Source organism: Lytechinus pictus, chromosome 19, assembly GCF_037042905.1.
Source record: "Lytechinus pictus isolate F3 Inbred chromosome 19, Lp3.0, whole genome shotgun sequence".
Taxonomy (NCBI): domain Eukaryota; kingdom Metazoa; phylum Echinodermata; class Echinoidea; order Temnopleuroida; family Toxopneustidae; genus Lytechinus; species Lytechinus pictus.
This window is the reverse complement of record NC_087263.1, coordinates 2234000-2260388: the sequence shown is the minus strand read 5'-3', so window position 1 is coordinate 2260388 and position 26389 is coordinate 2234000. Positions and strand designations below refer to the sequence as shown.

Genomic DNA, 26389 nt, shown 5'->3' with positions numbered 1-26389 from the left:
TCGATTACGAGTTTCTTTGAGAATGTTTATGCATCTTGCCTCTAAGGAAAAAAAATCGGCGTACGGCTATGATCATGATTACGGATCAATTCAATAGCATTTCTACCAAAGTTGCGAATGCGATCATTCAAGATTCGACGTCTGAAAATTCGATTTATTTTCAATAGCAGAACAACAGAAAAGAGTTTTTATTGTACCTAATTCATGTCATTATTGTAAAATGATTAGTTGAACAAGCGCCATAAACAAGCCTTTACAAAATTAACTTGTAGTCATGGCAGTTGTTTCACAAAGTAATTGAAATTCAACAAAGGTCTAACGATTTATAATGTTTATGGGATATGCCTTGGAGAGTGAAACTAATTGTCACGCGACTGTGAAATCAATAAGATCAACAACGGAATATCCTTTTCTTTCAAAATAATTTTCCTTTCCGTATAACTGCTTGAAAAAAAAACTATACTTCGATTGTTGCAGAACTTTAAATATACATAGGCCCATATTCTGCAGTCTTGTTTAAATTAGATCATGTTCTAACTAACTCTGTGCTAAATGTTGGTTCCCCGTGGCGCCTATAATAAGGTGGGGGGGGGGGGGGGAGGAAATGACCCCCTTAATCACCATTGGCCACACCCTCACTCACCACACCCAAAAGAGTCTTTCATATACCCACGCAGGAAAACTACGGTGTTGATTGGTGTACATATATAGAGGACCACACCACTCATTTTATTCCGGTGTTAAATATTTGGTGCACGTTTAGCACCTATTAGTGTTATTAATTACAACACCGTTGGTTGTTATTATTACAACCTTTGGTGTAATTATTACAACCTTTGGTGTAATTTTAACACTTAAGGGTGTGGTCCTCTAGGGGCACCAACTGCCATGACTGCTGTCAGTTTGAACACCCCAGTAATAAAATGTAAGACAATGCTGGTTATAATCATTCGCTTTAATGAATAAATACACTGCTACTTTTAAACATGAACATTGCCTCATGTTATCACACGTGACATGCTGAACGATAAATGATCCCTATTTTACAGTCTCACCAACGAAACCGACTACAGGGCCCCGTCTTACAAAGAGTTACAATTGATCCGATCAACCTAAATTCTATGGAAATCCAGAAATGTCATAATGTTTTCTTTAGGGAATTTGCATTACGTCCTTTGAAAACAAAGAGAAGCATACTGAATCGTCAAGCAAACAGTGAATGTATGAATATACGTGTACATCGAAATATTTTTATCAAACATAATTATGTTGACGTTGCTGGCTTTTAATACGGGTCCCACATTGGCTGAAAATCAAGTTGCGCAAGATATTTTCAGTTGCATTTGATCGCAACTCTTTCTGCAACGGGCCCCTGACCGATCAAATCTATCACGTTATTTTGAATGACATATCGGCGATCGGTTTGGAGCCGGTTTCATGTGTGTGACTGCAGCCTTGTATGTGTATATCAAACATGATATTATCGAGAGTGGTGACATCTTATGTTGTGCTTTGTGATCATAGTGGCAGTCACTTCCTTCAAAACATAATAGTATCTATCCCATGTGTACACAACATATCCGGTGACATAGATAAATATTACACCAATCTCCGGATTGCTTTCGTACTCCACCCATCTTCTGACCATGCATTTTTATGCAGACAGCGTTACATAAATCTACACGAATGGGTAGTACATGTCCATGCATGACTTTCCGAGTTAGGTCTTGATATATAAATCTTTATTGACTTGGTTGAAAAATAAATTGGTGATATTTAGCTACATTATACGCATATTTTTTCTTTATGAATTGTGATAACAATCACGGCTACATATCCATTGATAGGCGCAATGAGACAAGTAATGTTTGAGGAGCTGAGTCCGGATGCATAATGATGAATTATTAATTTACTTAATAACTCGAGCGAACGAAGCAAACGAGTCAATTATTACACAATTTCAATATTCTGTCATTATGTTGACAAATGATAATTTCAATCGTCCATAATGTATGCAGGATGGTGCAGGAAATTCATCGAAAAGTACAATATTAAAGGACATTACACTGACATTTTTTTCGGGGGGGGGGGGGGGGTACAGCGAATCAAGGCCACCCAACCAATATCGTTACACCAGTGTGTCTATTGCAATGATGCTCATTGCTCAAATTATAATCACGTAATACGACATTGACAGGTCAGGCGATTTGCAGTCCTGGCGATTCAATTTCCCGCCCTATCGATGTAATTTCATCACACTGTAAAAACTGTGGTGTTAAAACTGACACCAGTGGGTGTTAATAGAGGACCACACCCTCTGGTGTTAAGATTACACCCTAGAGATTGAATATAACACCAAAGAGTGTACATGTAACAACCAAAGGTGTTGCAATAACACCTATAGGTGCTAAACTAACACTGTCAATTTAACACCAGTGTAAAATCACTGGTGTGGTCCTCTATGTACACCGACTAACACCGCAGTTTTTGCTGTGCAGGTTTATCATTATACCACACAATGTGCCTACCATTAAAATTCTTTAAAGATCTAATAATGATCATCCTTTATAATATACACCAGCACAACCATACTGATACAGCAATAAACTTCACTATTCATTTTTTAAATAAATTTGTGCGTTAATGATCACCTCTCATTGCATGATGACAATTAATTCCATTTCGATGCGTTATCATAACATCATTAATCATTTTGACGACATCGTCATTTAGCTATGACTCTCACATTATCGCGTTTATAGAGACACTTCTCCCCTCTGCAAATATAACTTAAATACATACATACAGGCCTATATTCATTGCCCACCGAAATGGTTGGGGTAGAAAATAATCTACAAGTTGATAATGGCGGAGCGTAAGTACTTGCAAGCTAGTCTGCAGGCACATACCCTGATTGAAACTTTGATCAACACTCCACGCAAAGACTAGCACATACAAAACTTGCTGATCGAGAGAGCCTTCAGTACACAAGGCATGAGTAGGCTGCACATTCAGACCCTTAACCCGAGTGAAGGGTTTGCCCAGCAGACTAGGGTGTTGCCGCAGGGAGCAATAATATCCCCTATAAGTAATTATACGAAAAGTAAATAATGAGGACAAATAAAAGAGTTAGACGGAGAAAAAACGAAAGAGAAAACCTCTATAAAGGAGGTCTGTTTTATGAAACTATGCAATACCACTTGTATTCAGTTACGAATAAAATAGCATCACCTTTATGTCGAATTTACCTATCATAACACGCTGGCATAGACACAACATCATAAATGAATGCTTTCCTTAATATTTTTAAAGAGACAATCACCCTTCAAATGACAGTACCAAATCTGTCGTGACATGCTGTAACATGACAGAAAAAACAAATCTTTTATAAAAATGCTAAATGTTTGAAATAAAATCTGTACATGTTTTTTACATATATGCATTCGATTCATTCGATCGATCACAAAATTGTCTTTCATTCTACCAATTTTTTAAAGGTTAACTTCTGCTTGTCACAGTCATATTTGGTCTGTAAATATTTCATCGAGTCCAGAATCTTCCGTTGACGTGCTTTCTGCGTAGCCATAAGACGTCTGTTTCGTTTTGCCGTACGTGGTTATCCGCGCATGTTGATCGTAGGCTTCTTCTGAGTCGTTCACATCCATTGATTGCGCGGAGTTGAGTTTGCGGTTGATATTCTTTGAATCTATACGGGTAATGTGTTCAAATTGACACGGAAGTGATATTGTTTCTTTCCTCGGTAGGATGACCTTTACCGATTTAGATTTCTTCTTTTTCTTTTTCTTATCGGCATCGGCTGCACTTTCACGATCCATCGCACATTTTTCCTGCAACCAAGACTCAGCGGTGCGTAAGAGATCCGCGGCCGCGTTTTGATCGTCAAAACTCAATCCGGCGATCCGTCTCGAATCCGAAGAAAGAGTGATAGTATGGAATTTGTCACCAGGTGCTTTGTACATGGTTTTCAAACCGAGGTCCTCTTTCCATTTGACAAAACCAGTGCCTTTCTCAGCGATGCACAGTTGCAGCCTGGGAGTGCGTCTAAGTGCGCCTGTATCGAATATCAACGTTGGAAAGCCAGTAGTCTGTAGTTCCCAGCCACCAAGATTCGCCATTTCTTCCAAAGTAGCAAAGTACAAGTTGCAAAGGGCGGGACAAACATAGACCTTGCTTTTGAGACTGCAGAAGAACAGTTCAATCTGTCGGATATCTTCTCGGGTCACCGTTGGTGGCGCTGCATGCCCTCCAAACCGATTATCTAACTGTGTCGACATAACGAATGTGTAATCCAAAACACTGAGGAAGAAGAAAATACCCTCAACTTCAGTAAAGAAGGCTAATATATGATTTCAAAACCAACAAATATAATTTATCTCAAGTACTTGGTAATTAAAGTCCTTGTTCAAAGCAGGAATTTCCTCTTAAAGGTTCAGTAACCAGCTTGGTCACCGAGAGAAATGCGCTTTGTGAGGCGAAAGTGAACTTCCTTAATGACCAGCTCTTGAAGTCTAACGCCGGTCATAAATCACTGCAACAACGTATGATGGTGGTACTTGATACCTCATATACCAGTACAGGGAGAAAGTGTTCCATTAATAGTGTAATGAGACGTTCAACGCCAAGTTTCCGGGGTCAGGATAAAGCAAAATAACCCGTTTCAATTTTGAACTCCCTGGATACGGGTGATGCCGAAGTCTGAGTACCCAGTAGCACAGATTGTTGCAATTAGCTGGCCCAGTCTTGTCTGACAGGATATCGTCTGTTTAGAATTGTCTTTTCAAAAGTAGGTTGACCTTGGTGCTTGACTTCACCAGCGTGAACAGAGCATTATGACGTCACAGCGGTAGATAGTATCATTATCATCCCAGGGTGGAGCTGTGAAAAGTAAATGAGAGAAACATAAAGATATGGGTTATTAAACTTTATGGGGTGACAAACACGTTTTAGAGACCAATCGAGCGAGAAATCGGGGCATGGTGATTTGGTGTCAGTACACAAGAGAAAAGCAAATAATATACTTTTTTTTTTCAAGGAAGTGATTTTCTGATGTTTCATTCCATTTCATACAATCGTTAACAATGAAATACTATTATAAACCTATTATTCTCTATTCTTTGGTGCCCAAAAAACAGTAAGGAATTTGGTGTATTTTGTCTGGTTCACGAAAACGGCAAATCTATATCGACAGTAAATTAACATAAACCTAGTTTGATTAAGCAATTAGACCTACTTATTGTCTGCTTGTATATGTGTGAGTGGGTGTGCGTGCGTATAGTTGGAGAGGAGGGGTGAGGGGGAGAGCCAAATGTGGGGATGGGTCTGAACATGCATAAAAAAAATCAATTTGATGACCAGCAAGGTAATATTAATGTTTTTGTACACGTTAACTGTTTTTTTTTTTTTTTTTTTTTTTTTTTTTTTTTTTGGGGGGGGGGGGGGGGGGGGGGATCGGCGGGCTGATACCCCAGTCGCGGGTTCCGCCCTTGTGTGTGTGTGTGTGTGGGGGGGGGGGGGGTCTGAAGAAAAAATGACACTACTCCCGCAATGTCCCTAACCCCGCAGTTTTTCAATCTGCAAAGGAAAATGGTCGTATCTTTGCCTGCATGCCGTTATGATATAAAGAGCAGAAAATATCAGTTGACAGAGTGCATTTTCATTTATTGCAAATTGAGGATGAATTTCAATTCCTGCCGGCTCCGAATGTTATAACAGGGCTATGAAAACATTGTACCTGGCGAAATACCAGAGGTCAAAACCAGGGACTCCTTTGATATGGACGGAATTTTATGAATGTCTCCGAGCAAAATAACCATTCAATATTATTTCTTTATTAATTTTCTCAGCAGTCCAAAGACATTGATGTCAGATAAGGAGGCATCGATGACAGTACCCCAGGTATAAGACGATATTGATTTGGTAAGAAAACCCAATGAACCTGGTATCATGGCCCTCGCACAATGAAGTATAGCAGAAAGATTAAAGCTCAATTCCAGTTTTAATAGGACATCTAAAAAGAATTTCTTGATTATGAAATTGGATATTGTGGTGTTTTTAACCATGATAATGATGATGGATAATAAATTGAATCAAGAAGCGGAATAACCAAGGTATATCAGTGCCAAGTAATTTTCGCCTCATTGTACATCCACTGTTCGTCATGGTTGTGCAAAAGCAATAAGGGTTCCTTTTGCATTTTTTTTAATTTTATTTCTATTGGGTTTTCATGATTTTGAGCAACACATCCTATATAAACAATACAAATAATTTGAAAATGAAAAAAAAAATAATAAAAAGCAGCATACACATTACATAGTTTATATATTTTGCAGAACGCAGTACGAATGGCAAGGGATCACATCGAGGGGTGGTGTCCATTTTGCCTAGCGTAGGGGGCTCATGTAAGAAACAAGATGATATTCTCCAAAACAATGAGTGTATGTTCTTGAACACAATCATTTATCCAAGGCGAACCATTATGATACTTCATTCCATCACTTAACGTGTTTATTTCGTGTTATAAGCTGGATATGCGCTTTAAGAAAATAATGTGTAGCACAGGGATGTTCCCTTTTGCGCTGTCAATCTTCTTCTGTTAACGAGCTCATTAACCAGAGAAGGCATGTCACAGTGACGAAGCTAGCGATGAAATACTTGAGAAAGAAGTTTTGACGGGGATAGTGGCGGACCCAGGTTTGTGGGGGGGGGGGGGGGGGGGGAAGCAAAAAAAAAAAACAACAACAACAAAAAACGGGGGATGAAGGTAAAAGATCACCGCCCAAAGATGAAATTGCCTCTAAAAATAGGCCTATGACAAGGCCCCCCCCCAAAAAAAAAGGAAAGTGGTCTATAGATGGGTGGGGGAGTGTTGGACACAAGGCCCCTCCGGCCCTCTGGATTCTTCCTGCACACGGAAATAGTGGACACCCCCCCCCCCCCCGGTATTGGACTTGTTGAGAGGGAAGTTGTTTGTGGCTATAGCTTAGGACCGTACGGTTTTATTTGAAAAAGAGGATATAAATGCGCTATATTAGCTGTAACTACAGTGCAGTGCAGAATGCAGATGGGGGGGGGGGGGGGGGGGGGTTGACAGACAGAAATCTGACTGACGTCACACGATGAAATGCGGACACTGGGCCTTGGAAAGCGACATGACATGCAATGGAGACCCCTCAGCGGTTAGTGAGGGGGTAAATCAAAGTTCATTACCGCCGAATGGAGAGAGGGCACCCAGCGGCGATGCTTCGTAGGGGTAGGGGCGGCTGCCCCTCTATGATTTTTTTGTTGCATGATGGAAGGGGGGGGGGTGACAAAATAAAAGAAGGGGAAGAGTGTGTCAAAAGAGATCAAGGTTTATTTTGTTGTTTGAAAACAAATCGATTACATATTTGGACAATTAGCCCCCCCTCGCTTCCCACACAACCCCCATCGACAAAAGATAATAGCTTGCAAGGTGCCCCCCATGACGCTTACTAACACATAACTCTGTAAACATCCCTGTGAAAAATCATCTTAAAACATCTTCAAATAACACAAAGCTCGGAATGTATTCAATTTGGATGTGGAATAATTTTACACGATTAGGTTAAAACGACGACTAAAAATAACCCATGTTTTTGCAACTTATCATGCAGGCCAACATTAGGGCATACTACAATGAAAGTACAAGTTGGGGTTAACTTCAAATAACCGGGCGATGAACGTACAGTTACTTTTGAGAACATGGGGAAGGGTTTCAAATATAGAATGATTTATGAGAGCTTCAGAATGACAACTTTATAAAGCCTCATCACTTTGCTAGATTATTTCCATGTCCTTTGTATTATTGCTTTCATTGTGGAGTACCATTAAACAAGAATTTCAAGGCGGACGCTCCTTTACTTTTGTCCAAAATATCAATTTTACAGTTCATTGTCATGATTACTTTTCGACATGTTCGAGGAGTTAGGCCTACTTTGCACTTTCCTTCTAACCATTTGCTGCAGAGTTCTCTGTATGTTATTTGGGAATCGATTTAAAGGCAGAAAATAAATTGCTTCATGTATTATTACAAGTTTTATTACTAGAATTATAAAATAGATTGATCGTAATACTTGAAGAAAAAAAAGGCAACAGTGAAATGAAGGTTTGATGTTAAATGAACTGCGAAACTATCTACTCAGTAGAGAAACGTTGTAGGGTTATTTTTCTTGTTAAATTATGCAATAGTCGAAAATAAATTTGCAGGCAGCATGCTAAATACATATATCATGACATGCATGGCGAATGCAAGAATAAAATACTTAATCTTAAACGAAAAACAATGAATAATTGGGAGGGAGATAGATAGATAGATGATAGATGATAGATAGATAATATATAGATAGAAAGAAAGATAGATAGATTGATAGGTAGGTAGGTCGATAATTAGGAGGGAGATAGATATATAGATACATAGAATCTGATAGATAGCGGTAGGTATATAGATTGATTGATTGATAGATAGATAGATCGATAGATGGATGGATAAATAGATTGACAGATAGATAGATGGATGGATGGATGGATAGATGGATAGATAAATAGATTGATAGATAGATAGATAGACTGAATCGGTTTAGGGGTCGAGATGAGTTGGATCCTGGCGTCCGTTTGGTAACTTCTAATTTAAGACTCGTAATCACCATGATGATAATATGCCATCAGCTGCCATGTCAGTATCACATATGAGTTAAATATAATTATGTTACGTCGATTGGATGTCATTTCATTAATCATATACCATGATTCACGGGGACCTCTTCATACTATACATAATAATTATGACCATGTTGACTATTATGACTATAGCGCCCTGATACGTAACCGTTAAATTGAATATTACGTCCGTATACCTATAGGCCTATATATTTTTATTGTTTTTATATTCATCAATCCATCCAAAGTGCGTAACAGATCCGTTTATGTTAGAAAATATGTTGAAATAGATGTTAAAGTATATTATGCTCATAACGCCCTCGTAATCAGCTCGGTCGCCTTGCTCCCTCGCTTGAACATTTTAAGAAACGTAAGCCTAATGCACCCCCATCCCCGTATACATAGTATATAGATATCATGGATATATAGTAAAATAATCCTGCCTACCCTACAGCCATGAGTTGGAATGATTGGAATATCGTCTGCTCGTGTTACCTGTCTAATGGGAGATGTTGCGTTGATGTCTCATTTCCCGCCTAATTATTTGCCCAGTCTTTGCCTCGACTTTTTCTCCTCGCCGACCGTCTGTGCAGTCTGTCGTCTGTTGGTTATGTTATGTCGTCTGCTAGGGATATGTGATTGTCAGTCAGTACGTACGTTTCCAGTCGCCTGGAAATGTCAAGCAGAAGTCAAGAAGACAATGTAATGTGATGATCACTGTGTCATGTATGTATTGGTAAACAGATGTATGTTGAAGGGGGAGGGGATGGGATTACGTATAATATGCATATATATAGGGTAATCTATTAAGGAGAGCATAAACTATTACCATTATCAATTCAATGTGTCTTTGGATTTGCATCTGTCGTCCGAAGCGTCGCCGAGGGTACAGTTGTCAGTAGATCCATGGTTGTCACAAATGTTTCGAATATACTAATAGGCACGAGTGTACTGATGCCCTAGCAAATTATGTGAAATTAGTAGTGCCACATCTTGATATAATCATGATATAATCAAGCGGAGACGTGTTTATCTAGACTTGGGGTGATCGACCATGGACCAACTCCAGCAAAACAAGAAATGAATGCTACAAAAGAATGCAATCGCAACTTGCAAGTTGCCAGATATACTTTGACAACTAGATCGTTTTATAAAACAGGTCTATGATGTGGATTCTAGTTACTCGATGAATTCCTTCTCATTTCAAAACCGGCCCTATATACCATTGATCGCTCATTAATGATCGTATTACTCTTACGCGTTATGTAATAATAATAAACTGGCACATGTATACTCTCTATAACCTCAGTCATTAATTTTGATTACATTCCATCGTCTTTAAGATAATTGCATAAACTTCCTATAAGCTCCTTGGTTTTACACACCTTCTTCGTTGCCCTTTCTTTCGGGCTAAAAATCTAAAATAAGCCCTCATGGAGAGGCATGGGAGGGGGTGGATGACCGATTAATGATGCACTCCCTCCCCCAATTATGCCGTTAATTGTTGGATGTTGCAGGTTGAAGCAACTATATTTGTATTATGATATTCGTTTTTTTTTATATAATGTATTGATGTGTTGAATAAATTCAATAAATAACAACTTCAGTCATGCCAGTTGAGAAAATGTTTTGTAGAATTATGCAAATAGATTTCTAGCCCACTAAGCTGAATAGGCCTACAGTATATCAAAAGCTGCACTATGATAGATGCTATTCAAAATCTATGTCCATTTTGTTTATTGTCAATGATTATAACATCAACCAGTGATCAACGGATAATTTAGACATGGTTATCACATTGAGCATGATGAGATAGAATGTTTAGGGCCCCGTCCCGTCTTACAAAGATTTAGGATTGATCCGATCAATCACAACTATAGAAAGCCAGCAACGCCAACATCTAAAATACAAGTTTGTTCAATACATTTATTAGATCAGCTGTATTTTCATGCGTTCATAGTTTTCTTGAAAATTCGCTGCGCTCCTCTTTTTGTTTAGAAATGACATTGTACAAATTTCCTGAATAAAAAAAACATGATGTTGATGGATTTCCATATACTTGAGGTTGATCGGATCAATCGTAACTCTTTGTAAGACGGTGCCCTCATGATTATGACATCTATAACGGAGAGAAATACATGTGGTTTCATATAATAGGAAATGTGACTTTTAATTACCAATGCATGCATGCTGGTACAGGTAACCTGGATGAACTAAAGGTCCCTTTAGAACAGCTGATATGACAATACACCTGACAATGGTTACAATAAACACGATGGGTGATCAAATACTTAAAAAGGCAGTGAATGGTACCGTGATAAAATTAAAAGAACTTCCCCAAAGGGCATTATGATTGATAATGCAATACAGTGCACGACTCTTTTGAATCATGTGGCCCTGTCCTATGCTTTGTATTTCGTTAAAGGACAAGTCCACCCCAACAAAAAATTGATTTGAATAAATAGAGAAAAATCCAACAAACATGTCCCTCATTCACCACTTCTTTTGTGTTTTATTGTTTGAATAACATAATGTTTCATTTTTTACAGATTGGACAATAAAGACCGACTTGGCTGAACCATATAGTATTGAACAATGCTAATTCCACATGTTCAGGGGGAGGGATAAATCGTTGTTTCACTTGACAATGAGGAGAAAAATAGAATATTTCATATTTCATACAATAAAATACAAAAGAAATAGTGAGTGGATGACGTCATCGGTCTCCTCATTTGCCTACCGATCAAGTTGTGCGTATAACTGTTTTATGAAATTAAGCAAAACTTTAAAAGGTCATAACTTTCTTATTTTACATCCAATTTTGATGAAATTTTCAGTGTTATCCTGGTTATGCTAGTTTGATTTTTCTCTATTTATTCAAATCATCATTTTTCTGGGGTGGACTTGACCTTTAACTAACCCAAGAGGTGATACGACAATTGCTCCTGCGACATTTGCTCCGGTCTTGATAGGGTTAGAGTTAGAATTGTAATAGAGTGTTTGGTTCAGAATAATGTAAAGATAATATGATTAGGGTTTATTTAATTATGGAGTTTGGATTATATGTTTGGCTTAACATGCAGATTTTCCGTCGGAGCAATTGTCGCCGGAGCAAATGTCATAGAACCACAACAAGAGCTTAGTGCATATTATACAGAAACAATCATGAAGTTAGAGCATGGAGCTACAATGGTTAGAGCGTTGAAATGAAATATTACAAAACAATCTATACACGATCAATCACGATGTGCGCGTCAAATTTTCATAAATTGTAGACTGACAGGGGCTTCAAGGGGGGGGGGGGGGGGGCAACACGAAAACGACATGAAGGTAACGTTACTATGTTCTCGATTGAATTAGACCTGTAGGGATTAAAGCTATGTCGTACGCATGATAGGCCAACAACTTTAAAATAGATTGTTCAAAATAAATATATCATTTATTTACAATCGAAACAGTGCAAACGAATGTTATCAGCATTCGCAAACATAACAAATGTTGTGTTTGCACTGAATCAAAAACTCAATCATCATCATGGTTATTGTAAATCTAATCTTTTTTTCATGTTCTTTATTCATGTGCAAGACTTGTTTGATCAAATTTGCACGAATTTTGACCTTCATATTTTCACACCTACAAAGCAAACATCAATGGAGGCTAACACGTATCATGTACGTATGTTCAGTCATTTTCTGCTAGTATATTAAGGATTCGCCATCTTTGATTTTTTTTCTCTTCTTTTCTTTAACATGTTTTAGGAATGTCGTCATGCTCTAAAAGTTGTATCGTATTTAAAGTTTGCTTGAACGCATTACAAGGTGATGTTATAAACTACTGACCTCCATATTCATGGATATTTCAACAATGCAAACAAAACTGTATGTAGGAACAATAGGGTGATCACTCGGGGACCGATTTCATAAAACTTTGTTTAATAACAAATTTGTAGTTGCAGTTTAAAGCTACTGAATTCATTCGATTTGATTGGTTGACCATAAACTTGTTATAGGAATTGTGCATTTGTTATTATAACAAGTCTTCATGAAATAGGACCACGATTTGTTACAATATTTGATGTAGGCATATCATATGAATTGTGGGAAAGAATTTGGAAGCTGTAGATATTGTAGATTGATCAGTTGAAAGTGAAATGGAGGAGTGTAGAAGATGACGAACACGTGGGAGGGAGAGGGAGTGGGGGGGGGGGAAGGGGTGGGGGAGAGAGGGGGTGGGGGTAGATAGATTACACATAAATTACACAAATTACACATAACGTACATGTATGTATAACATGTATAAAGTGAATATAAAAACGTATTAAGCTACGCTTCACTATAGGTCCCACAACTTTTGATATAAAGCTTTTATTCATAATTTATTATCTATTCTATTTAAAAGTGGGTATATGCGTTGTATTTGATTGAAAATAAATGAAATTAAATGAATGGGGGGACATGAATGGAAAAGAGAGGATGAATGAACAGAAAAGAGGAGGGGAGGGGGGGGGGTGGATGAATAGATCATTCATTAGTCATACCAGCATACCCGATACAATTGCAAATCCCTTATCCTTGAATGTGTTGTTCTTTCAAATCTTACTACATCTCTTAAAATGTGATTCCTGACTTCCAACTCCCTGTATTACTCCCTCGCTATCCGCTGACTCATATCTGTATGTCGAATATTCAACAGAGGATGTCAAAAATCATACCTCCCTTCCCGAAACTGAATATTCGGTGGAAACCCCTAGCAATCCATCACTGACAAGTCAATGGTGTAATCCTATACGTCTCGCCTTGGACGGAGTGGACTAATCTTAGCCGACTAAATACTCATCCTAGAGATGATGCGGAAGATCATCGTTTATTACATGGGATACACCATGATTGATAGGTGAAGATGTCGGCTAGGTTCAGCTACTCCATGCGATGGCACGCTACGGTGGTCACGTGACTGCTACAGTTGTGGTTTTATTTTGAGGGGAAGGGTGGAGGTTGGAGGTCTCCATCACCTTTCTTACAAATTTTAAAAGATTGTTTTTTTTCTTGTGTGTTTAATCATACCAATGAAAGTTTTAAAAGTTCTATATTGTTGTTATATTCGGATGATGTCGCCCCCCGTGATGGTACTCATTATCTCAGTGGCGTATCTTGGGGGCAATTGGGCGCGTGCCTCGGGTGCCAATTTCAAGGGCGCAAAAGCAGCAAGAGAGAGGGGCCTGCCCAGGCAGAAAAATTAGTAAACCCCCCCCCCAAAAAAAAAGGAGAGGTCACACCCATTTGAAACTATATTATTTTACAGCGATAAAACCATACGTGCAAATTGGATAGGACATTTCAACGTTTCAAACTCGGCGTCAGAAGAGCGGTGTGATTTCTAGCGGTTTCCTGGCATCAGATGTAGTCATGTAGGGTCATAGATTCAGAAATTAATTAGACTCGGGCTTTGTTTTTCATAAGTTGATAAGCCTCTTCTTGTTGACACCCCACCCCCTTCCCATTTATCATGTTTATGAAATCCCACGTGGTTCACGCAAAATTTGACAGGTTCTGATTAAAATTGTCATGTCGAGTGTTTGGTTTCATCAAGTATTTTTTTTTATTTATTTTTAAAAACAAATTATATCCACTTTTTGTTTCATTTTCTAATGTGATAGCTAAGGTCCTCTGTATTTTCAAGGAAACTTGTAATAGGGCCATGATTACTGGTAGGCATATAGTGTCCGCGATTATAGTTCGGTTTACATGAAAATTTCTTCAATAACGAAATGATGTGCACTAGTAATATCGTCCGTATAAATCACTTCCTTATTACAGATGTTTAAAGGTCCTATTTTTTTTTACCAAAAACAAATAATGGTTAAAATGACGCTTACAGTCCCTGAGGCCATTCTTTTCAATTAAAGAAGATAATAGAGAATTGTATGCCCATACAATTTACTGAAAATCCATCTAAGAACAAAAGAGTAATGATTTGTTTTATTTATTTTATGACGTCACATGCGAGTGGCAACCTAGTTTACTCATCACGTAAGAAAATTTAGAAAAATTTTCATGCAAATTCAATATAATAATAGGATCCTAAATTAATTTCATATGTGTAATGACGTTAAAGAAATAATGGAGAGACCCCCACATAATTTATGTGGAATGTTATAATAATCTATAGATGACCTTGTGTGAGAGCTGTTCGCACGTGACGTCATGTAACATTAAACAATATTCATAACTAAGTTTTCGTCTAACTATCATCAATATTCTCTCAAAATTTCTGCTCTACCAAGTCTATTAACTTGATTAACTTTAAGTGAGGATCTTTCCTATATTAGGATTGCTTCTCAATAGTTCCAATATCACGATTATAAGAAAATCGTTTTTTTTGGTACGCTGTATTCCTTAGAAATCCAGCCCAACAAAAAGTTGATTTGAATAAAAAAGGAAAAATCCATTAAGCATAACACTGAAAATTTCATCAAAATCGGATGTAAAATAAGAAAGTTATGACATTTTGAAGTTTCGCTTAATTTCACAAAACAGTTATATGCACATCCTGGTATTGTCAATTGTGTAAAAAGTGAAATATTGCTTATTTCAAATAATACAAAACAAAAGAAATAGTGAGTGAAGGACATCATCTGCTGTCTCATTTGCATATCAATTAATCATTGTGCATATCACTGTTAAAAAAAAAATAATCGAAATTATAAAATGTCATAAATTTCTTATTTTACATCCATTTCTCTATTTATTCAAATCAACATTTTGCGGGGTGGACTTGACCTTTAATAAGCCTTCGATTCGTTTTGTCTACAGCATGCATAATCATATACCAATTGATTAGAGGGAATTGTCGGCTGTAACAATATCATAACTTTTGATTTAGGCCTATACAGTTACATCATGAAGCTATTATGGTTACATGTAGGCACATACATTTTGTACGATTCATTTCAGTGAATTGGGATGATCATTACATGCCCCCATTGCCCTATTTTGTAAAATTAAGTGCTTTCCAAACAAATGTCAAGCAAATATAAGAAAACAAATCTACACAGACTATATATAAAGTTAGGTAATAATCTGAAATAATTTTCAGATATCAAGTCTTAGATGATGTAAAATATTTACCTTATCGCGACGTAGTCTTCTCCTCCTCAAAGAAATTCTATATTACAATTACACGTTTTCACCTTTTTAGCAATATCCATACGATATCTCCTGGTAGCTATCCGTTTCTATTTCCTGATATCCTTATGAAAATTATTTTCCGCTTCAGAATCCACACTGATTAGAGTCAAACAAGACAGGGGATATTTAGTACTATTACCCGCTGAACTTGGGCTTCGGACAGCAATATATGCGCGTGCTACACACGCGATAATCGAGTTACATCTGTTGTAGCAGACGACCTTCTCAATATACCAAACTCGCTTGGTATTATTTTTCGCACGCTCGCACAGGTTCAATTTAGTGTATGATGACTTCGCCTATTTTTGTGGTGAGGATTCCCCTAAATGCGCATGCGTCGTGATGAATAGTTACGTGCTATTGTTTGCGGACGGTGATTGGTTGATGAGTCATCCAGGGGGTGTCACACACTGAACTGTTCAGTGGTGTCACATCTATTATGTGGTCACAGGTATTAGTGAAGTCCTAGTATTTATATAAACAATACTTTTTCAAATAGCATAACACTCTGCGGAATTCATGAAGGTATGTGTTATAAAAAAGGAACTTGTTTGATCATGGGGATATTAGGTTGATGCTTCATAAGATATTACATTACTACCAATGAAAACGGTATCATACGGGCCTATTCACCAATCCCTTTAAATAAATTTATAAAACATCACAAACATTTCAATATCATTTTCATACTTTATTTGGAAATTTGTACCATTCCCCATGAAACACGTAAAAATACACGTCATTATCAACATTTATTTGTGGTTTGGTGAAACTATTCTACATTATCAGATAAACTGTAATCCTCACCCCCCCCTCTCTCTCTCTCTGCTACCCGCCACGTCATACCCCCCCCCCTTGTCTTTTATTCCTCCATCTTGTATCCAACTTCTTAATTTTTGTTTTGGTAGGCGCTTTCTTTCTTTTGGATGAAACATCTTTACCCTAAACTCCTCGAGGAGTAATATTGTGAAAGTTGTCCCCTCGACGACACATTTCTGTTTTAATAGTAGTTCAACATCAGGTCAGGGGACTTCTTCACGAAACATTTTGCTCTTGCCTTTCACCGATAGCTGTTAAAAGCTAGTGAAATCTGGACATCTCATTGGCTAAGAGTAGATATGTCATTAAATTCCGACAAAATACTTCATTGAAACGCTCGCGATAGCTGATTCTGGCCTCGAGCTCACATATCAATTGAGCTCCCCTGAACGGAGAGATTTTAGACGAGTTCTCGCAATTTTCTTAATAAGATGGAGATGATTGATGTATTCCTTGTCTTCAACTTGTTTTCTTCTTTCCGTTTTTCTCTATATCTCTATATCTATCCCCCCCCCCAAAAAAAAGAAGAAGCTCTGACTTTCTGATCCGTTCACCAGTTCTCCATTGGGGTTAAACAGGCTTCTTATATTACTCATAATAATCGTAGTTTTAACTCATGAAAAGGAAATGTTAATATGTTGAAAGGAAATTTATGTTAATTTTTGTCACAAAAAAAACCCTAGCAATTTCACGTAAATTGTTTGCTAAACCTATGATACTTTCATGTGAAAAGATTTGCCACTTTTTCTAAAGCTAAGTTGTTGTTTTTTGTTTCTTGAAAAAAAAAAGAATTTATAGATTTTACCCCGAAACCATTAACCGATTTCATTTTTTCCGGATATAGACATTTACATACCTGCATACGAACGAGAATAAAGCTACACAATTGTCTTTACACTGACAATTTGAAGCATGCGTGTTAACATCTACATCTAAAGAAAATACATATTTGTGCAGTTTTAGGTTGGTCCCGGCCTATTTCTGATTAATATCGCCAGTATACCCAATCTCTGATTCTACTTTCTGTTGCTATGTTACTTTATCTACATCGCTGAAGGCAGGTGTGTGATGAATGTGTATCCAGTGCCTAGGATGGGGGGTGGGAGGGAAAGAAAAAGGGACATTCAACAACCATGGGGGTTCTCAACTTGTCATAACGGGGAAATGTCGATGTATAGTTTGATACCAATGGAGAGGGATGGGGTATCATGCATGCCCACTGTACGCCCCCCCCCCTTTGGATCTGCGCGCGCCTTGGTGGAAGACATATGACATTGATTTTTCTTATGTCATGCCGCTGCAGCCGGAATTACGTTCAAACATTTAATTAGATTTTAGACGAATATAGCTCAATCTTTCAGCAGATGGGATGCTCATCTTCTATCATGTATATATAGAGAGGTAGCGGTTCTTTACAAGATCAGGACAACGATTGGAACCAAATTGAATATATGGGGTAATACATCGAATAAATGAACAAAATATCGATACATATTTGATAAAAGTCAATGAATAAATAAACAAACAAACAAATAAACGAATGGATGAATTAATAAATGATTAAATGAATGAATGACTGAATAGATAAATGAATGAATGAATAAAAAAATAGATTGAATAGATAAATAAATAAGTAAATAAATAAATGAATAGGGGAAAACTGACAGTGAATGAATGTATGAGTTTAAGGGAAGGGAAGTATATCAGAACAGATGGAAAACACACAATTATGACAGCATACATTTGCATTGAAAAAAAGTATTTTGTATTATATTGTTTCATTTATGGTCAATAACAATGAAGACTGATCGAAAATATAGGACTATGGACATTTGTAGACAGCGTTATAGATGGATGAAAAAAATTGACTATATTGATTATTGGACGGAAAAAAGGCATTAAGGGTTAAAAAAGGGGGACAAATATATCTTCGTTTGAAAATAAATCGTATTGAGTCCATCTGCCTTCAGTCGAGCAATACACAATATTTTAAGATAATAAATGAATATTTATAGACAAAGGAAGCGATGAACTCAGAAGTTGAAAATGTGACCCAGACTCCATTTTATCGTTTCACAAAAAAGTTTGATGACCCTCATATTTACTCAAGGGAGATCCCCAGAATGACATTCCACGACGCTGACGTCATGCTATAGAAGTCAGGAAACAAGAGCTACCGGATTTTTTTTTGATACACCGAGGTCAGTCTCTTAAAGGTCAAATCCACCCCAACAAAAAGTTTACGTGACAATCGATGAGCTTAACACGGAAATAGTCTTCAGATAAAGATAAGTTATGACTTTTTAATCATTTGCTAATTTCACAAAACAGTTATAGAAACATCCTGGTCGGAATGACGAAACCGGCGACGTCACTAGTCTGCAGGCACAGACCCTTGGTTTTCGCAATCCGCATAGTGCATAAAACAGTCTGAAGTAGTGAGACTATATTGCCTGTGTACTGTGGCTAGATCTTTTTTGACACAGACAGCATGGACAGTCTTTTGAGTCTAGTCTTTACTCTAGACCTGTTATTGGTTAAAGTGTCCAATATGAGTCTGTGCTTGCAGACTAGACGTCACTCCTCACTTTTTCCTTTGTGTTTTATCATATGAAATATTAACTAAAAATCACCAATATTATGTAAAACATGTGGAATTTTAATTGCTGCAATCTATTGTAATTCAATGAAGAGCTTCTATATCTGTCAAATCTGTCATTACAAGTTTATTTGTGCTTTCTTTGTATGTTATCTTACGTATGTATTCCGAAATCGTATTCTGCAACTGGGATAACCCCTTTCAAGCTCATTGTACATGTTGTAGCGTTTTGGTTTTTCCTATATTTCTCGTATAAGTTTTATTAATTCAAATTCATATACCCGTTCACTATGTCATTGATTCAATTATTAAGTATATATTGTTTGAATATAAATAGTTTGTATTGTTTTTTTATGAAGAGAATTAAATCTTGATCAGTTATTCAAAATCTGCAAAATTGGCATATTTTCCGGGCCTATATTTCAATTTTCATATAATTGTAAAAAACTGCAACAAAGGAAATATCGAGTGTGACGTCATTTACCAGTTGACTTTTAATATTTACATATCTTCTGGGCCCAGTTACATAAAGCCTAGCGATTGACAATGGGGCTTATTTTTACGATTGATCATACATAATAATCATCAATACAATCAATCGCTAAGCTTTATGTAAAACGGGGCCCTGCTGTGCTCAGACAACCATGTTTTGAAACAGAGCAAAAAGTGTCACAACTTTCTCATTCTAAGACAGGGGGGTGTTTCATAATGCTGTAATAATAATAATAGTAAGATAAGGGCGACTGGTGACCCTTTCTTTATGCTCTAAACCATCGCCAATTAACATCTTGGTGTGAACCATTTAGCACAAGAAAGGATCGAACAGCTTTATGAAACACTCACCAGGCCTTGTAATGAAATATTGAGCATTATGCTTCTTTGATTTTCTAATTCTATTCAAATTATCTCTTTGTCGGGGAGGACTTGACCTTTAAAATGACTTCGTAGAAATTTATGAAACTGACGTGATGAGGTAAGAATCAATTTTGAAATAGTAAATCATAGAAAAAAAAGTACAGTCGCCATCATTCGATGAATCCTACCGTTGAACAATACTGAAACTGAAGGTCAATTGACTTTCCCGTGAAAGAGAAAAAGTTCATATTTCATAAATAATACCAAAATGCAAAAGAAATGAAGTGTATTACGTCATCGGTTACCTCATTTGCAGCTGAGCAGGATGTGCACATTGATCTGTGTAACCATGGACCTACTAGGTCCATGGTGTAATTAAACGGAACTTTAGAATAATATGACTTTTTTTATTTATAGTATACACCAGCTTTTAAATGAATTTTCATCGTTATGTTTACTTGAGTTTTCTTTATTCATTTCTATATTTATTTACTTATTTATTTATTTAATTAATTGATTTATTTATTTATTTACTTACCTTTTTATCTATTTATTCATTTATTCGTTTATTCATATATTTAATAACTTATTTGTTTATTCAGTTATTTGTTATCATTATTGTTATTTTATTCATTTATTTATTTAGTTATTTATATATATATATTTTTCGGGGGGCTTGGTAGACATTTCGGCATGGGTGGCCTGTTGCTTCCAATGGTTATAGGCTTAACCCTGAACAGTAATTCCACCGGATGCTATAATACCTTGCATTCTTTTTCATAAATTCTTTTTGAGTCGGATAGAAGGTTGAAAAATCATCATAATAATTATATTTACATTCAATCTGGAAGTTCTTATGCTTTATTCTTCGCCGACAATTCCCCGGTTATTTTATATAGGCCACGGGCACATTCAGTCTACATATCAAAATCTGAGATTATCAGATCACTGTCATGTCTCTCAATTACAAATTAAACATCACTGTCCTTGGACTTATACTATAATCTAGGAAAATCGGAAATATAAACCGGCTAAATATTCCCGGATGCATTTTTGAATGAATTGTTATTTTCGTTTTATCATATTACAATAAAATGGAAAGAACATATAAATCTCGAACTCGGCGACCTTCTCCCAATTGTTGCTATACAGAAAGGAAATGAAGACGTAGTATCTCCCACTCACACTATGTACATTATTTTATAACAAACATCTGTTTTCATCGAAATAATCCAACATTCTAAAGAGTCAAGAACTTAATTACTCATTTTATCCCCATTTTGAAGAAATTTTATGATTTTCCTTGTTCAATAATTTACACATTATCCAATCATACGGTATATATACTCTTTTACTTTTTCAATGTTTTAATGTGGAACAGCTCATTTTAAAGTGAATGAATTTACGATGTATATGATAACTTCCCTGTTTCCCAATTCGTTTTTGCCTTGAAAATAGTATGATATTTCAAAACTGAAAAGACTTTATGGAATTTTAAACATTTTTTATTCCACCGAACCGATGGCTTTTGATGAGTGTTCATACCACAAGGATGTCAAAATGATAAATGCTTGTGTTTTACTTGAAGAATGTCTCCTTTCTTGATTGTAGAACGATGCCGAGTCGAGACACAATGGTCACGGACAATTCATTTTAATTACATGGTTTATTCTTCTCACAAACAAGAGGTTTTACCGTTGCACGGACTGTGATTTATTAAGTCTTTGGAGAAGATGGGACGGACCGAGAATTCCCATCATTTTATTCTCCCTTTCTTCATCTCAATTTTCTCTCTTTTTTTTTCAGTCTTTTTTTTTCTTTACCCAGCCATCCATTAGATCAGTGGCGTAATGGACCAAATAGCTTGAGGGGGGCTAGATATGGCCTATCGTGTAAAAATCGATAAAAAGTTGCGAGCGAAGCGAGCGAGCCAAAATTTTGACATTTTTATTTCAAAAGTCCAATTTTGTGATGATTTTGACATAATATTCAGAAAATAATAAAATATTTTACCTCTCATTCCTTTTTTAATTCCTTGTTCGTGGAAACTTTGTGGGGGGGGGGGCGGTTCACCCAAGGCCCCCATCTCTACGCTAGTGCATCCGATACACCGCCACCATCTAAATCCATAAACAAATGAGAGTTGGGAAATTTTTGAATTTGTGACGTCACAGTGCTCCCGGCGTAATGAGACATAAGTTGGACTGACTAAAATATTTGTCCTAAATACTGTTGTAACTTTGTCAGTATGTATCTTGCATCGTTTGCAACATCTTCAAATCAAGCTAATTGTTCGTATGTACGTTATAAAGGCCTATATGTGATGCCAACAAGAAGACTTTCCTTTATCAATATTCTGACTCTGGGTGATCTGAACGATCAGAAGGAATACGGCGAAACCATTTGCGAGCGAGCGAAAATAAAAATCGATATTTTATTTTTATAAAAAGAAAAAGGGGGAAATAAACCAGACATCCAAGTAAATTCGATCAAATTCATATGTTGAATGGTGATTCAACCAAATACTAGGCCTACAACTTTAGTGAAATATTGGAAAGGAAGCTGCCCCAAATCCCTACCAGCATTGACCAGTATATCCCCGATGGCCGACCTCTCCCCCCCCCCACCTTTAAACCACCTCTTTCACACCCGCTCTTAATACCAAGAAATCAAATAAGAAGTGAAAATGTCTATATCAAAATGCAACAAGCATATTGTAGGGCTTCATTTTGTTTACAATTATGGTTACTCTACCATGACCATTAGCATATAGGAAAACCCCAAACTAGGTCAGTTGAATGTGGAGCAAGGCATGGCATAAACATTTGATGACGCTCTCAATCTCAGTTGAGCATGCATGGGAAAATCCAATAATGGACATTCTAAAATCTTAAAAATAAAATGGGAAAAAAAATCGAATTCGTGATACAATGCGCCAAAGTCAGACCAATTTCTTATCCCCTCTCGTTTTCTTTTCTCCTTCCTTTTTGATGAAAACATCATGTCCTGGGTCAAAACCACTTACAGAAAATTAGATTTTTGTTGTTGTGGAAAAAACCTTGCAATTTGCGAGAAAGCCGAGTTGTCAGCCATGATTAGGTTTGATTGTCGACCCTCTCTCATTCGCTCAATGAAATCGACGATGACTCATCGATAAGGAATGCGAGACCAACCTAACCACGCGCTTTTCATTAACCATGAAGCCGCATAAGAGTGGTACTAGAAAAAAGGTTAGAAAATCAGATCTCAGGATTTAAAGGCCAGGCCCATTTTACATATTATCATTTTTTACCTTTTCTATTAAAACTTAATTAACAAAACACTAAAATATTTACAACCAAAAAATATTAAACACGAACGAAACCCCAAGGTTGAGAGCATGGGGTGTGAGACTTGGGAGAAAAGATATAAGCGTTATTGTTGCATGTTGGTCCATTACGCTGTAAGCCAGTAAAACAATGATGCCCCCCCCCCCCGCCAATAAACTTGAAAACAAAACAATAAATGTCAAAGTTTAGTTTTCGGTGAATGAGGCTATGGGTTCAAACAGGCATTGACCAAGAACAACAACATTCCGTCTGGTCTGGAAGAATAAACCACCTAAGAGGATGAGGTCATCAGCTGACATGAATTTCCCAGTGGGATTTGACCTAGAACTATACACCAAATAGCACACGTGGGACCGTAGGGTCACAACTTTGGTATGTCGAGTCCTCGGGATTTCAAATGCAGAGAAAACATGCCGAAAATAGGGTTATTTGGATCAAAATTTGACAGACTGAATTTCATATCACACTTGATGGTTTTATAAACACATGTCAATGCAGTAATATACTACATTTGGAAATGACGTCATGAGTTCAGACAATAAACATCCGAGAAATCAAGCAGTATCCGGACCTTTAAAACATTAAGTGATATGATCATATGATTGAATTTACGTTACTGTAGCCGGTAGATCAATAATTTCAAGCTTTTTTATTTGTTGAGCAAACATTGCGCCCCAGAGACCGCTTGATTACGGATCTTTAATATTTATGATACATTACCCCACCCCATGCTAACACTTGTGTGACCTGGGTGGATCGAGAGCGACAATTCTAGACTCCCACCTTTCCGATGGACCGCAAACACTTTTAAAATTTATTTGTATGTTCTTATTAACATCATCACTGTACATTGAACCACTGACCAGCACGATATACTATGAAATTAAACATACAAAATTTGCATTTTTATGGTTATATAAGAAGAGATAATCATTAGATACATATTCAAGAGTAAGCAAACATAATGCCTAATTTAACTTTTCATTCTTCTTTTTGCCATTTTCCACAAAAAACTGTTTTTAATAGTTGGTCTCCATTTTGTTTATTCTAATATTATTCCAAATATTTGTTTTGAATTTGATTTTCTTTTTTGATGAAAAATTGTATAAGAAGCTCAATTCATTAATACATAAGAAAATATGTAATATTGTGTCCATTATACCAACGAGGCTACCAATCACAATGTCTTTATAATCTATATCAACATTTGTTTTTTGGGGGGCATTGGGGCACTTCTGTCAGATTATGTCGTAAAGTTGGGATTAGAATTAGGTGAGTCAGGGTTTAAACACAAAGGGAATTAGATGAAAACCTTTACCCTGGAATCACAAAAGAGGTGGTAAAGAAGCACCAATTTAACATGTTTTAGGAAATTGTACAAGTGTGATTTGGGAGGAAGTGAGTCATCCGTGCCATGAATAATATGTGAGCAACTGGCTAGACTGGACGTACAATAAAGGGAAACCCCAACTTTCATATAATTTATTTTGGTGGGAAAAATATTGATTCTAGGAAAAAATATTATCATAATTCAATTAAGAGTAAAACTTAGTTTCACTTTTAAGCAAATTATATTCTTTTAATGACTAGCACTTGTGATGATAGTATTGGTCAGGTTTCAAGGAAAATGTGCAAAATGGAAGAGATTAAACATAATATAGGACTCTTGTTAATAATATGATGGTCTTTTTTTTTCTTCTTCAGAATCTTCTGTTTTGAAAATCGTTCAAATTCATTTACGTAAACTTGATGGGGTTCCCAATGCAACGTTGGTCATTACGATTTATCAATAATATAGAAAGGTCATTATTTCTCCTTTCCCTCTCCACTCGTTTAGTTCCTCCCCAGGTTTTCCTTCCTTAAAACAAAATTTGACACAGAACACATGTGTTCAACATGTGTTCTTCATTAAAATGCTTAATTAATGGATATATTTCCATCGAGTTTTGATATTAATAATCAAATTTAGGTTTGGGGGTCAATCCCCCCTCCCTGCAAGCCAGTTTAGACATGAATAATGCATCATAAATACTATGAATGGCAAAAAACTTAAAGTAGAAAATAAAAAAAAACTAAGAAAAAAAATTTCACGTCCAGTAAATCAGATTAATTTAGCCAATGAAAGGTAAAACCTTGCTCGAAAGAGGGCAGTCTTCAGTTATAGACCCCAAACAACAACGACTGTAAAATTATTGGTTTACATATCTTTCAATAAATCTCGACAAAGCTTTTCCATTCTTCTGAAAAATATGATGGTTGGATCTTTGCATCCGACTTGACCCTCTTTAATGTCGGACTGCGCTGTGGTGTAGTGGTCCTGACTTTTGACAAGCAAAAAAAAAAGAAGAAAGATCCTCATTTGGGTATGAATGACTATTTCCCCTATTTTTTATTTTATTATATTCAATTCTGTATTCATTTGTCTATTTATTCATCATTATTGTCACTATTTGTGCTCCTACCTTCATTCGCCAGTGGTGACACAGTAGACCATTGCTAAAATTGATAGTCCTTATTCGCATATCCCTTTTTGTTAAATATAAAAAAAAATTGAGTTAATTCCTTTTGGAGGTAAACTCTAATTAGTTATATCAAGGATATCAATTCGACAATTAGCTACACCAATGTGATCAATTTCTAAATTAACTAAGTATTTCAGTTGGGTGTGATACGAAAAAATTCCGTATAATTCCCATTCAGATCTACGTTAACCGTGCGATTGCCATTTGGTCTACATCCATTTGATCTATTTTTGGATCTGTTTCTCTTTCAGTTTTATGATAACTAATATGGGAACTCGGCAGAACAGCTTTTTACTGTTAATTATAAATGTGTATAAACATGATATAGAGATGAAATAATTTTGAAAGGCAATAAACATAAAATGCACAGGCAAAATAAGATGG

The 26389-nt window shown here is 36.5% G+C and overlaps 1 protein-coding gene across 3 annotated transcripts; it reads right to left on the bottom strand.

Moving 5' to 3' along the window:
* Positions 1–940: 940 nt before the first annotated feature.
* On the bottom strand, positions 941–16113 carry LOC129283411 (uncharacterized). 3 transcript variants are annotated; one of them, XR_010296568.1, is made up of 4 exons: positions 15822–16087; positions 10872–10945; positions 9190–9363; positions 941–4896 (listed from the first exon to the last, which is right to left on the bottom strand). XR_010296568.1 is itself a non-coding variant. In XM_064113676.1 (2 exons), the coding sequence occupies exon 2, from the start codon at positions 4293–4295 to the stop codon at positions 3519–3521; it is 777 nt and encodes a 258-aa protein (XP_063969746.1). In that variant the 5' UTR covers positions 4296–4896; positions 9190–9363; the 3' UTR covers positions 3416–3518. The 3 variants fall into 3 exon arrangements, 1 of the variants encoding a protein (XP_063969746.1); XR_010296567.1 differs by lacking the exon at positions 10872–10945 and having other exon boundaries at positions 15822–16113; XM_064113676.1 differs by lacking the exons at positions 10872–10945; positions 15822–16087 and having other exon boundaries at positions 3416–4896.
* Between the last annotated feature and the right edge of the window lie 10276 nt (positions 16114–26389).

Bases quoted from the DNA above. Each gene is read 5' to 3' on its own strand.
- LOC129283411 (XM_064113676.1), bottom strand. From the start codon at position 4,295: ATGTCGACACAGTTAGATAATCGGTTTGGAGGGCATGCAGCGCCACCA.